At 39.3% G+C, this 15,090-nt stretch overlaps 2 protein-coding genes across 2 annotated transcripts in view; both read right to left on the bottom strand.

The window, feature by feature from the left end:
- LOC114653822 (aerolysin-like protein) overlaps positions 1-15,090 on the bottom strand; it is a 989,661-nt gene that overhangs the window by 926,732 nt on the left and 47,839 nt on the right. The window lies entirely within an intron of this gene.
- On the bottom strand, positions 8,123-14,767 carry LOC114653159 (uncharacterized). Its single transcript, XM_051929009.1, has 3 exons — positions 14,738-14,767; positions 12,034-12,542; positions 8,123-8,678 (listed from the first exon to the last, which is right to left on the bottom strand). Exons 2-3 carry the CDS (start codon positions 12,530-12,532, stop codon positions 8,176-8,178), a joined length of 1,002 nt encoding a protein of 333 aa, XP_051784969.1. The 5' UTR covers positions 12,533-12,542; positions 14,738-14,767; the 3' UTR covers positions 8,123-8,175.

Genomic DNA, 15,090 nt, shown 5'->3' with positions numbered 1-15,090 from the left:
TAAATCTATTGCCATCATGTGCTTTTAGGAGCTTACACTATGAAAAATGTTACATATAAAATGCTTATCATTTGAGTGAGCTCACAGTCAGATTACAACACTGAGGACTTTCCACTAAGGATTTTCAGCCAACAAATTATTCAGCAGATGTGCATCAAGAAATGCAATGGGGGCTTCTTTATAGCGACAGCAACAGAACATTAGAGCATTAGAACACTCTAGACGAGAACAGGCCATTCAGCCCAACAAAGCTCGCCAGTACTATCCACTTATTTCTTCCAAGAAAATATCAAGTCGAGTTTTGAAAGACCCTAACGTCTTACTGTCTACCACACTACTTGGTAGCTTATTCCAAGTTTCTATCGTTCTTTGTGTAAAGAAAAACTTCCTAATATTTGTGCGAAATTTACCCTTAACAAGTTTCCAACTGTGTCCCCGTGTTCTTGATGAACTCATTTTAAAATAACAGTCTCGATCCACTGCACTAATTCCCTTCATAATTTTAGACACTTCAATCATGTCACCTCTTAATCTTCTTTTGCTTAAACTGTAAAGGCTCAGCTCTTTTAATCTTTCCTCATAATTCAACCCCTGTAGCCATGGAATCAGCCTAGTCGCTCTTCTCTGAACCTTTTCTAGCGCTGCTATGTCCTTTTTTGTAGCCTGGAGACCAAAACTACACACAGTACTCAAGATGAGGCCTCACCAGTGCATTATAAAGGTTGAGCATAACCTCCTTGGACTTGTACTGCACACATCAAGGCGCTATATATCCTAACATTCTGTTAGCCTTCTTAATGGCTTCTGAACACTGTCGGGAAGTCGATAGCTTAGAGTCCACTATGAATAGCTTGGCCTGCATAATACCTCACTAGGACTGGGACTAAGTATTTTGCACACTGCACTTTGACATTCTTTGACATCCTCCTGCTGTGAAACATTCTGACCTGTCATTGCTTACACATGTCTTAAACAACTGTTATCATACACTGAGTCATGTACCCATTTCTGTACTACCTCACACTGTGCTGTATTATCTATATCTATTTTTTATTTATTATATTACATATTTATTGACTATATTTATGTATCTAGATTGCACAATATCATACATTGCATCAGAGTTCATATTGCTTACTACACGTCATATTGCTGCTACTTCTTTGTCTTGTCCTTGCACAATGTCTTGCCTTTTTTGTGCTTTAACTTTAATTTTTATTTGTACTTAATGTTGTTACACTGTGGTCCATAAGCTTCACAATTTCATCTATCTGTATACTGTACTTGTATATGTTTGAGATGACAGTAAAGTTCGCTTTTAACTTTGACAGCCAAGTCAGAACAACTTCTCTTTCTTTTGAATATTCTTGCTTTATCGTCATTCCAGTGTGTGTTCAGACCAAAGTGTGTGTCTGTTTATTTAATTACTTACTCATCTATATATTCATGGAGTTCGTAGTCTGAGTCTCGATGACCTGAATTGTGTGGGTGGTTACCTACCAGGTAATGCTTGTGGTTGATCTGCCATTCGGCCAACATCTGCCACGGAGCCCTCTTTCAGTTGCAAGATGCAGATCATGGAATGTTGCATAGTTTTACTGTTAAATAAAGCAAAGAGTACACGACAAGTGTTTCACCCTCATTTGGGCTCATCAGGCGTACACACTCTACTGCTCCCCTCTCGGGGAATCGAACCTCGGACGTCAGCATCAGAATATATACAGTACTGTGCAAAAGTTTTAGGCAGGTGTGAAAAAATGCTGTAAACAAAGAATGCTTTCAGAAATATAAAAAATGATTGTTTATTGTTACCAATTTACAAAATGCAAAGTGAGCGAACAAAAGAAAAATCTGAATCAAATCAATATTTGGTGTTACTACCTTTTGCCTTCAAACCAGCATCAATTCTTATAGATACACTTGCACAAAGTCAGGGATTTTGTAGGATTCTAGTCAGGTGTTTGATCAACCAGTTCTACCAGACAGGTGCTAATGATCATCAATGTCACACGTAGGTTGAAACACAGTCATTAACTGAAACAGAAACCGCTGTAGGAGGCTTCAAACTGGGTGAGGAACAGCCAAACTCTACTACCAAGGTGAGGTTGTGGAAGACAGTTTCATGTCATGGCAAGACTGAGCACAGCAACAAGACACAAGGTAGTTCTACTGCATCAGAAAGGTCTCTCCCAGACAAAGATTTCAAAGCAGACTGGGGTTTCAAGATGTGCTGTTCAAGCTCTTTTGAAGAAGCACAAAGAAACGGGCAACATTGATGATAGTAGACGCAGTGGTCAGCCAAGGAAACTTAGTGCAACAGATGAAAGACACATTAAGCTTATTACCCTTCAAAATCGGAAGATGTCCAGCAGTGCCATCAGCTTAGAACTGGCAGAAACCAGTAGGACCCAGGTACATCCATCTACTGTCCGGAGAAGTCTGGCCAGAAATGGTCTTCATGGAAGAGTTGCAGCCAAAATGCCATACCTCCGAAGTGGAAACAAGGCCAAGCGACTCAAGTCTGCATGAAAATATAGGAACTGGGGTGCAGAAAAATGGCAGCAGGTGCTCTGGACTGATGAGTTAAAATTTGAAATATTTGGCTGTAGCAGAAGGCAGTTTGTTCATCGAAGGGCTGGAGAGCGGTACAGTAATGAGTGTCTGCAGTCAACAGTAAAGCATGGTGGAGGTTCCTTGAGCGTTTGGGGCTGCATTTCTGCAAACGGAGTTGGAGATCTGGTCAGGATTAATGGTGTTCTCAATGCTGAGAAATACAGGAAGATACTTATCCATCATGCAATACCATCAGGGAGGCGTATGATTGGCCCCAAATTTATTCTGCAGCAGGACAACGACCCCAAACATACAGCCAAAGTCATTAAGAACTATCTTCAGCGTAAAGAAGAAGAAGAAGTCCTGGAAGTGATGGTATGGCCCCCACAGAGCCCTGATCTCAACATCATAGAGTGTGTCTGGGATTACATGAAGAGACAGAAGGATGTGAGGAAGCCTACATCCACAGAAGATCTGTGGTTAGTTCTCCAAGATGTTTGCAACAACCTACCAGCCGAGTTCCTTCAAAAACTGTGTGCAAGTGTACCTAGAAGAACTGATGCTGTTTTGAAGGCAAAGGGTGGTCACACCAGATATTGATTTGATTTAGATTTCTCTTTTGTTCATTTACTGCATTTTGTTGATTGATGAAAATAAATGATTAACACTTCCATTTTTGAAAGCATTCTTTGTTTACAGCATTTTTTCACACCTGCCTAAAATTTTTGCACAATACTGTATATGCATTTATTTATTTAAACAGCTTTTGTGAAAAGCCAAATTTCCCAATAGGGATAAATAAAGATCTATCTATCTATCTATCTATCTATCTATCTATCTATCTATCTATCTATCTATCTATCTATCTATCTATCTATCTATCTATCTATCTATCTATCTATCTATCTATCTACATACAGTCATATGAAAATGTTTGTGAACCCCTCTCAGCCTGCATAATCATTGACTCTCCTTTCAACAAAACAGATAACAATGGTATGTCTTTCATTTCCTTGGAATATCTGAGTACTGCGGTGTTTTCCGAACAAAGATTTTTAGTGAAGCAGTATTTAGTTGTTTGAAATTAACTCAAATGTGAAAAACTGGCTGTGCACAAATGTTGGTCCCCATATCATTTTGCTGATTTGAATGCCTGTCACTGCTCAATGCTGATTACTGGCAACAACAAGTTGGTTGGATGAGCTCATTAAGCCTTGAACTTCATAGACCAGTGTGTCCAATCATGAGATATAAAGATATTTAAGGTGGTCAATTGCAAGTTGTGCTTCCTTCCCTTTGACTTTCCTCTGAAGAGTGACAGAATGGGATCCTCAAGGCAACTCTCAAAAGATCTGAAAACAAAGATTGTTCAGTCTCATGGTTGAGGGGAAGGCTACAAAAAGCCATCTCAGAGGTTTAAACTGTCAGTTTCAACTGTAAGGAATGGAATCAGGAAATGGAAGGCCACAGGCACAGTTGCTGTTAAACCCAGCAGGTCTGGCAGGCCAAGAAAAATCCAGGAGCGTCATATGTGCAGAATTGTGAGAATGGTTACAGACAACCCACAGCTCACCTCCAAAGACTTGCAAGAACATCTTGCTGCAGATGGTGTATCTGTACATCATTCTACAACTCAGCTCAATTTGCACAAAGCACATCTGTATGGCAGGGTGATGAGAAAGAAGCCCTTTCTGCACTCACGCCACAAACAGAGTCGCTTGTTGTATGCCAATGCTCATTTAGAAAAGCCAGATTCATTTTGGAACAAAGTGCTTTGGACTGATGTGACAAAAATTGAATTATTTGGTCATAACAAAAAGCGCTTTGCCTGGCGGGAGAAGAAGACCGCATTCCAAGAGAAACACCTGCTACCTACTGTCAAATTTGGTGGAGGTTCCATCATGCTGTAGGGCTGTGTGGCTAGTTCAGGGACTGGGGCCCTTGTTAAAGTCGAGGGTCAGTTGAATTCTACCCAATATCAACAAATTCTTCAGGATAATGTTCAAGCATCAGTCACAAAGTTGAAGTTACACAGGGGTTGAATATTCCAACAAGACAATGATCCAAAACACAGTTGGAAATCTACAACGGCATTCATGCAGAGGAGAAGTACAATGTTCCTGAATGGCCATCACAGTCCCCTGACTTGAATATCATCGAAAATCTATGGGATGATTTGAAGCAGGCTGTCCATGCTCAGCAGCCATCAAATTGAGCTGAACTGGAGAGATTTTATATGGAAGAATAATCAGAAATACCTCCATCCAGAATCCAGACACTCATCAAAGGCTATAGGAGGACAGCGTCTAGAGGCTGTTAGATTTGCAAAAGGAGGCTCAACTAAGTATTGATGTCATATCTCTGTTGGGGTGCGCACATTTATGTGCCTCTCTAATTTTGTTATGATTATTGCATATTTTCTGTTTATCCAATAAACTGAATGTCACTGCTGAAATCCTACTGTTTCCATAAGGCATGTCATATATTAAAAGGAAGTTGCTACTTTGAAAGCTCAGCCAATGAGAAACAAAAATCCAAAGAATTAAGAGGGGTTCCCAAACTTTTTCATATGAATGTATCTATCTATTTACCTACCTACCTGATGCAGGTAACACATCTTGTGTCAATGTCACAAATGTCTTTGGGATCAAATACAATAAATTTCACACACATTTTGTAAAGCAGAACACTTATTTAGCTGTGAATTCAATCTTGTGTGAATTCTTTTGCTCATTACTAGTCCAAGTTATTATAGAAGTGGAGCCTTGAGGCTGAAATGTCTCCCAATGACTGCTTCCAAAGTGCAGATTGGGAAATGATGTGGAAGTCACATGGTATTGATATTTACGGACTCAGTCAATGCTTTATGGACCTGATTAACTTCTGTGGTGACACTGATGTACCCTCAATAACTGTGTGCTGCTTTCTAAATACCGAGGTCTGGAACTCATAAGAAGCTAATAAGTCTCCTGAATGAGAAGAAGAGAGCATTGAAATCATCTGACAAAGAGGCTCTGATGTGCACTCAGTGAGTGCTAAAGAAGAAGCTGAATGAAGACCTAAAATAAAAATCAACCTTACTATGAATAACATGAAAGCTATTTGGAATGTACTAGGCATAAATGCTGGACTTAAATAATCCAGTGTTTATGTGGTAGAATAGAATTTGGACAAGGTGAACATCCTAAACAATTTTTTAACAGATTTTCCCTCCCTCAACCATCACCAGCTTTCTCCAATGACCAGTTCCCCCATCCCCTCAACACACCATCCATACTAATCAACAACTACTTCCAGTTAATTTGGCTTTGCCAGAGACGATTGTTTGATTTGTTTAACGCATTCAACACTATCCAGCCATCCTTGTTAAAGGGTTTATCTCAGAAATATGTGGGTGGAAGAGCCCGGAAAATGAACAGACCACAGTTTGTGGGACTCAAGAACTGTGTCTCTCATGTGGAGGTAAGCAACAATGGAGCACCACAAGGAATGGTCCTGTCTCCTTTTCTATTCACTCTGTATGCCTCCGACTATAAATGTAACACCTGCTCATGTCACAATTCCCAGAGGATTCAATACAGAGGGCTGTACTGACCTGGGAGATGAAGCAGAAGAAAGTAGTCAGGTGGAGAATGGGTGTGAAGAGAATTGTTTGCAAATTAACATCAGAAAATTCAGGAGGTGGTTATCGACATTTGTCACACCAAAGAGCCTCTACGTCCGGTCACTAGTCAGGGAGTTCATACAGAGGTGATGCCCTGCTAGAACTAATGGCTGGACCAGTGTTATAACACAGAGGAACCAGAGAGGAAAGGGCAAAAGCAGACATTTTATTTGCAATACTGTAGTCTTATTGTGGAAAGTGACATCCTTGACATATTCTACAAGTCTGTGATGGCCAGCACAATTTTTTATACTGTGACTGGCAACATCACTTCAATAGAGACCCACCAAAAGAACAAGTTAACTAAAAATTCTGGCTTTTTAATTGTGTATGTTTTATGAGATGCACTCTCAATCCCCTACAGGTACTGTAGTAGTGAAGAAGAGAATGAAAACAAAACTGTGTGCCATGATGAACAATGCTGCCTATCCTCTCTCTGACACACTAACACGGAGTGCTATCAGCAAACTAACTAATCAGCAAAAGCGCGTCAAGAAAACACAATGGGGACTCCTTTCATACAAATAGCCAAATGCCTTTAAAATTCCTCACCATGACGGCTCTTCAAAACTTTATCCAAGTCAGATGCTTTCTTTCTTTTTAGACATTTTGATGTGTATTGGGGTGGTTGTCACAATAAAATATTTAGTTTCTATAAAAAGTGAAGATGTTTCTTCTGGAGACCAATAAAGTTATATCTACCTAGTCATTGGATTACAGCATTTAGATATCAGACTTGACACCAAACTTTGGAGAATTTGTTTCCATTATTGCAGGACCCTAACTGAGGTTCTGCAGATCTCTGACTTTTATGCACAATTTACATCCCAAGCCTCAGGCTGTTGATTTTAAATGTTAATTTAGTCAGAATCCCCTGCCCGGGGATTTGTTCCTGCCTTTCGCCCTGTGTTGGCTGGGATTGGCTCCAGCAGACCCCCGTGACCCTGTGTTAGGATATAGAGGGTTGGACAATGACTGACAAGATCTCTTATTTTTCTTCAGCCCAGCAACTTCTTCTGGAAGCAGAATGGGCATCATTTAAGAAGATGTAAGACTATTGTGAAGATATCGCTCAGCAACTAACTGGTTTCATATTATTACAACCAAAGAAAGGACTTCATCACTGCTGGCACAATACAATATAAAAGCCTCATATATAGGTGAAGCATAGGGGAAAAAAGATCTTCAAATCTTTATCCAAGTCAGATGCTTTCTTTCTTTTTAGACATTTTGATGTGTATTAGGGTGGTTGTCACAATAAAATGTTTAGTTTCTATAAAAAGTGAAGATGTTTCTTCTGGAGACCAATAAAGTTATATCTATCTAGTCATTGAATTACAGCATTTGGATATCAGACTTGACACCAAACTTTGGAGAATTTGTTTCCATTATTGCATGACCCTAACTGAGGTTCTGCAGATCTCTGACTTTCCTCAGTCTGTCAGTGGAGAAGGAAAGTGACAGCAGTCTGTTGCTGAAGCTGCTCCTCTGTCTGGAGATGATCCTGTTCAGTGGATGCAGTGGATTCTCCATGATTGACAGGAGCCTGCTCAGCGCCCGTCGCTCTGCCATGGATGTCAAGCTGTCCTTTAATTATTTCTTTATCAGTATGCTGCTGCTGGAGTATGTGAATTTCCCCTTGAGATTAATAAAGTATCTATCTATCTATCTATCTATCTATCTATCTATCTATCTATCTATCTATCTATCTATCTATCTATCTATCTATCTATCTATCTATCTATCTATCTATCTATCTATCTATCTATCTATCTATCTATCATTACAGTCTTCATCTTGTATTTCAGTGCATGAAGAGCCGAGTGAAATGAAAGTGATGGGATTTTGAAAGAACAAGTCTATACTGTAGGTTTGTCATGAATTTTTTGTTTAATAGTCACACTTCAACCATAGATTTAAAAAAAATGCAACATACTTAACATTTCATTACTCTTTGCTTATAAAAACTGAATAGAATCACTGACAAAATTATAGATCTCTCTAAGGCGAGCATTCTCCTGTTTCAGTTGCTTGATCATTGGCTCAACATTATTCTGGAAGAGCTCCAGGTACTTTTGCTTGAACAGATACTGGGAGATGTCATCTATAATTTCAATTAATGGCTCAAAGAAAATGACGACCCTGGTTTGCACCTCCAGTGCTTGCATTTTTCCTGCCAGTGTGGTCAAGAAGGAGGTGGCATCCTTCAGCTTCTTCTGAACTTCACCCATCCCTTGCCGCATTCGAGACAGATTCTCCATCTTGCTGGAAATTTCCTGCAAGCGTCTGTTGATTGATTCAATATTATTTCTCTGGGTGTCTGCATTACCTGTGTAATCCCGGATATTTCCTTCATAAGTATTGACATTCCTACTCCAACTGTCTACATTTTCTTGTGCGATTCTGGCAGCATACTGGGCGTCTTCCATGGCCTTCTGAGAAACACCAATCATTGTTCCTCCTGTAAATATGATTGGATAAATGTATATAGTTAAACTTGATTCCAAAAATTAGATAAATATACATGACCATCCTGTGTTGCGGGAAAACAATGGGATATACATCTTAGACACATATGAGGGATGTTCAAAATGTTTCCGCACTTTTCTTTTGTATTTCGAAAACAAATATCACTTTTCTACATAGTCACCTTCCTGTGTGATGCAATTTTCCCAGAATCGTACCAACGTTTTAATTCCCAATTACTACTCCTTCCACCTTCACTATTTCCAACAGAAATACGAAAGTGCCAAAACTTTTTGAACGTCCCTTGTATATATTAGACTTTAGATGTGACTTTTTGCTCTACCATTTGGCATGTCACATTCCAAGCTTGGATGGATTGGAGGTGCAGTGGTAGCCCTGCTGCCTCATAGTAAGGAGACCAGGGTTCCTCTCTTCATGGAGTTTGCATGTTCTCCCTGTGCTAGCATGCGTTTCCTCTGGGTGCTCCGGTTTCCTCCCACAGTCCAAAGGCATTCAGGTTAGGTGGATTGGTGATCCTAAATTTGCTCTAGTGTGTAGTTAAAGTGTGTGCGTGTGTGTGTTTGTGTGTATTCAGCCTGTGATGGACTGATGCCCTGTTCAGGGTTTGTTCTCGCCTTGTGCCCTATACTGGCTGGATAGAATAGGCTGCAGCAACCACCCACCTGTAACCCTGTTCATGAATAAGCAAGATAAAAAATTACTGACTGACTGGCATTGAAAGCCACATTGTAATAACACTAGCATTTCCTACAACTTAAGAGAAGTTGCAAATAATTACCCTTGTCAAAGAACTGATAAAAAATATATATTTTTTTGATTTCAAGATAGTCCATCCATCCATTATCCAACCCGCTATATCCTAACTACAGGGTCCCGGGGGTCTGCTGGAGCCAATCCCAGCCAACACATGGCGCAAGGCAGGATACAAACCCCGGGCAGGGCGCCAGCCCAATGCAGGGTGCACACACACACACACACACGCACACAAGGGACAATTTAGAATCGCCAATGCACCTAACCTGCATGTCTTTGGACTGTGGGAGGAAACCAGAGCACCCGGAGGAAACCCACATGGACACGGGGAGAACATGCAAACACCGAAGATAGTCCAAATACACATTTACATTTTCAGCACAAAATACTTCCATTCGGCAAACACAACACAATGACACAGCTACAGTTCTGTAAGGGTGCATTCCAAATTAGGGGCTGTCAAAACGACCACTCCCCTGTGTTGATGACCCCAAATCTTTCTCCAAAACATATACTAAAATTTCAGACTTGGGAGACTAGAATTTACCTTCAAGGTTCCCAAAGCACTCCTGATGTTAAAGATGCAAAGTGCTTCTTAGGACACAATAATATTAAGAATTAATTCCATCAGTCACTGGTACTTAATATAGCATGGCTAAACTACTGTTAATATAATTTAGTTCAAAATTGTGAAAAAAGTGCATTGAAACACCTGCATAACTTTCCTCATGATGTTACTGTTATGATGACCCCCTTGGGCAAAAGGGGTCCTACTTTAATGCTTTCTTCAGTTTTTTTACATTTACTTTTGAGTTTTTGAGTTGAGGAACAAGGATGCTGTTGATTTGCCATTATATCCTCAGGTCAGATCAGGTTAGGGAGCATATCCTGATAACATGTTGCCGTGCCAACCACATGAAAAAACAGATTCCTGTTGGCTACCCCTCCTAGGCAGCCACACAGGAATGACCATCTATCTGCATCAGCCAGGTGTTATGTGGGTGTCCCCTTGGCCTGGTCCAGCCCCTCAGGTCCTCAACAATGAGCTCAATCTGAGCTGGATCAGCCTCAGGGAATCACGCCACATGGCCATAGGGCTGTTACTGATGCTCCCTCACAGTGCTGGCAATGTGCCTCAATTGGGACTCCATGAGAAACCACTCATTCGACACAAAGTCAAACCAGCAGTACCCAAGGATTCTCTAAAGAGACACAGTGCCGAAAGAGTTCCAGTCTTCATCTCAGGTCACTTGATAGCATCCATGTCTTAAACCAAAAAAGCAAAACATGAACCACCTGGAATTTAAAGACTTGGACCATTGTCCTTTTGCAAAGATATCTGCCAATCTGTCTTCTGACTTCAAAGGAAGAGTCACCTGAGGCATGAATGCCACTCCTAAGGTAAATTAACCTCTTGACGTTGTCCACTAGATCCTTGATTTTTTAAAAAAAAGAATAAAAACTCTGAATTGTCTCGTTAAATTGTACCTGTTGGAATGACATTTAAATGTAGCTGCCCCACTGGCAATCTCTTATTTATTATGGCCTGTTAATTATGACCTCCTGGTATGAGACATGTGTTCTATTGAGATTATTTTCTCTTACAGAGGATAATGCTTGTACAACACATTCCAGTAAGAGAGAGTGGAGAGGTTAGGAGCACTCATTGCCTCACCCATCACATGGCAAACCAACTCAGGATCCCAGATTAGGACCCGAGTGCAGCCATGCAACAGGTGACACCTCAGCACCACACTAATTCAGATGGAATGGAACCAGTGTGAGGTTTCTGATGGTGGCTGGAGTGCCAATTCTGCCACCAACCCCTCGGTTTTTCCCTGCAGGTTGGCGGGCCTACATGCAGATTAACATCATACCCCGGACAAAGCAATTGCAGGTTGAGGGCCTTGCTCAAGGGTCCAATGAAGACAGAGTCACTTTTGGCGTTTACGGGATTCGAACCGGCAACCTTTCGATTGCCAGTGCAGATCCCTAGCCACCTCAGAGCCACCACTATGTACCAGACATTCCAGTAAAAAGACTGGAAAAGAGTATTTAAGAAACACAACAGGGGAAATCATTCAAAAGGAAAAGGAAAGAGCAAATGAACTAAACACATATTTCTCACAAGTATTTGTAAAGGAAGAAACATATGGAATACCGCATACAAAAGTAAAAAGAAACTTCAAGTTCATAGATTTTAAAATAGAATACACAGATGTGCTTCAAGCCATCAATACTTTGAAAACTAACAAACTCCTGGACCTGATGGGACTTTTTAATTTTTTCTAATACCATTTGTAGATGTTATATTTGAAATTAAATATTGTAAATTACATAATTGAACTCCATATAAAAGTACAAAGCTTAACCAATTATAAATTTAAGGCCGTTGCTAATCATGAGCAATGGCACTGGAGAACAAATAAACATCAGGTATGGTAATATGCAGAGTCTGGAGTGAGCTTGACAAAATTTCTCATCTTGCATTATTTATTGTCTGTAAACTGTTTCATGGCACTACTTAACTCAAAATGTGCAAGTAGACACACTGCTTCAAGATTTGAGATACTTACCAATGATAGGACCAATAAATGGTATAAACAACAATCCGATGCCAATATTTCTGTTAGTCTCCTCTTGTCTTGCTCGCTGCCTGGCTCGTTCAACACTTTCCTCAGCAGAAGACCGATTTCTGATTGCCTGATTGAGACTGTCTCTTGAAATTCTCAGCAACTCTTCAAAATGTTGTAGGTCCTTCTGCACTGCATTTAAATTATCCTTTCTGACCTTTTCCTCCTCTTCTAGTTGATTCTTATCACAAGTAAGGCTTATGCATTTTTCATTAACTTTTGCGAGTTGACAGTTTGCGGAATCTTCGGCCTGTGAAAGACTTTTCTTGGCCTCCAGAATGGATTTTCTAAATTTCCCCGAGTCGTTTTCCATGTTGTTGAAGTCAACTGTTTGCATATCTCTTGCAAGCTGCACAGTTGTGCTAATACCGTCTTTCAGGGATTCCATTACTTCGGCCACAAATTTCCTTTTGTATTCTTCAGTCTGCTCAACGACAGCCATTGTTTGTTTACTGCAATAGGAAAAGCAACAATTCAATTTGTTTGGATCATTTTAGAATTATTGTTTGACAAAGAACAATTTGATTGTGATAAGGGTTCTCTGCATATGAAATTGATTCTTGGAACATTGAAAAGGTTTCTAAGAAGTACACAAAACAAAAATCTTTAATGTATACCACGCTATCTAGCAGGATACAACAAATCAAGCAAATCTGAACTCGGTCTGTGTTATTGAATGCATAGAGTCGTTTCAAAATATGGAACCTAGTAGAGTTTTATAAATCGATTCATGGTTATTATTGGAGCAGGTTATGGATCTAAATAAAGGTTCTTTCTCTTTCACATGGATGATTCTTGTGGGAACAGAAAATGGTTCCTCTGTGGCATCACTTTCAGGAACCACTATTTTAAGAGTGTAGTAGGCAAAATTTCACTCTGGGAACTCCGGAGTTTCTCCATTATGGCAGGCATTCGTGGTTAAATTAGGAAGTGCAAATTGGCCCTTAATGAGTGGATATGAACAATGAATAAAAAAGAATAAAAGGTTAAAATTACATAGTTCTGTTTACAGGCTGATGTAATTATAATTAATCCGTAAGATACGTTTTGCTGCAGTTTTACACATAAGTAAAAGTTAGTCCAAGTTTGTGAGGATGCTTTAATGGACTCAAGCCTAAAGAACACGGTTATTTTCAATAGCTGAGCATGTTCACATCTAACTACTTGAACTGATCCATTTAAAAATTACACATATATATGTAATATTGCTTTTTTAGCAAATATTTAACAACTGTTCATTTACATTCATGGATTGTACTTTTTATATTATCATGTAACTATCATGTTGTACTGATAAAGAAAAAGAGGATGCTTTTAAAATGTAGGGTGGGAGACAAGTTTGCCCAATGTAATAGAAAGATTGAGGGTTCGCTTCCCGGTTCCTCCCTGTGTGGATAGCGCTTTGAGTACTGAGAAAAGCGCTATAAAAATGTAATGAATTATTATTATTATTTTCATAAATCACATCCCACAAATAAATAAATAACACAATTTCCTTTTTTTAAATTGCTTTTCAACTAAACAAATTCTGACGATCCCCTGGATCACAATGCAACAGAATGGGCGACCATTCTTTATTCAAAACTGTCCTTAATACAAGTATAGGATAGTTCCGTTGTTAAAACTTGATGATTTAAAATTAAATCAACTTAGTGCAAAGGTATGCAGTGATCTGAGTACACAAATGCGTTCATTTCGTGTAAGATTAACAGAAAATGATAGTAGTCCCTGAGAACGATTATTCTTCTGTTCAAAGACAAATAATCGAATGACTTATGTTTCAACGTCAATTGATTAATTTAATGTGAAGACTTAAGTGTCATTTCAATATAACTATACCAGCAAACATGATAGTGTAAAGTTAAATTAACTATATAAAGTAACCATCTGATTAGTTAATTTTATGAAGGTGCCCCGAGATAATCTAGCGCCCAATACTACTAGTTACCACCTTCCTTACATTACTGCCGGAGTTACAAAGAGAGATGAAAAAAATAAACAAATAATTGACGGACACATTAATGAATCAATATCCACACACAAAAAAAATTGCCTTCGTACCTTTTACGTGGTTTTTGAAATTAAATAAGAAGTCAATTTGGGGGAATGCGATCATTATAACGACGACACAACGCAGTTACAATACGCTGAGGTTTAAGTTACTTTCTCGCAGCTCTGCTCACTCTCCCAACTAAACATTTATTTTTTCCCCCTCCTTTAACGCTCCCCGTCTTCCTCCCAAATTCTGAAGACTAATACGAACTGTGTCCTTTTCGTTCGACTAACTTGAATCTGTTTCACTACTGCTATATGCACAAACATGAATACACAACAGTAGCAGTTTTAAATAAACTGGAGAGGCAACATTTACTGGACTACCTCACTCGTTATGATTTTAGGTGACCCTGATGCACATGAATCAGTTCTTCTTGTAATCATTTTCTGCAACGAATTTTCTTATGATTTTAAGTGCAGATTCTACAGTACAGTTGCCTTTTATCGACAGTATTTACGTATAAACTTACATTAAAACCCTTTGACGTCTTGTACGGATTTGACCAAATTCCACAGCAATTAAAATATTATAGTTACACTTTTACAAAACAAGCAAGCTGTGATGGCTTAAAAAAAGACACCTTCCGCATACCTTTAGTCTTCTAACTGAATTTGTTGAGGTCGAGAATTTGGAGTTCCGGCCAGAACTGTCCCCGAAAAACCGTTCAGCAGTCTTATATACAAGAGCGTTACAATTGAAACAGTCGCTGTAATTGATCTCAGGTTAACTAACAGCCAATCCGATAGTGGCGATCCAATTACAATTCATTTTTTATTTACGACAGAGTTCAAAAGCCTGCTTTCTTCACATAATCAGCACTGGTAACTTTTTTTTTTTTAATACTCCATTGTTATTTAAACGCGTGAGTGGCTTTCACGCCCATAATCTCAAAGTTCTTTGAGAGGTTGATAATGGCGGAGATAATAAAAAGACCATCGATGTAA

Source organism: Erpetoichthys calabaricus, chromosome 6 (assembly GCF_900747795.2).
Source record: "Erpetoichthys calabaricus chromosome 6, fErpCal1.3, whole genome shotgun sequence".
NCBI lineage: Eukaryota > Metazoa > Chordata > Cladistia > Polypteriformes > Polypteridae > Erpetoichthys > Erpetoichthys calabaricus.
Note: the sequence above shows the minus strand (reverse complement) of the source record. Positions and strands in the feature narration are given on the sequence as shown.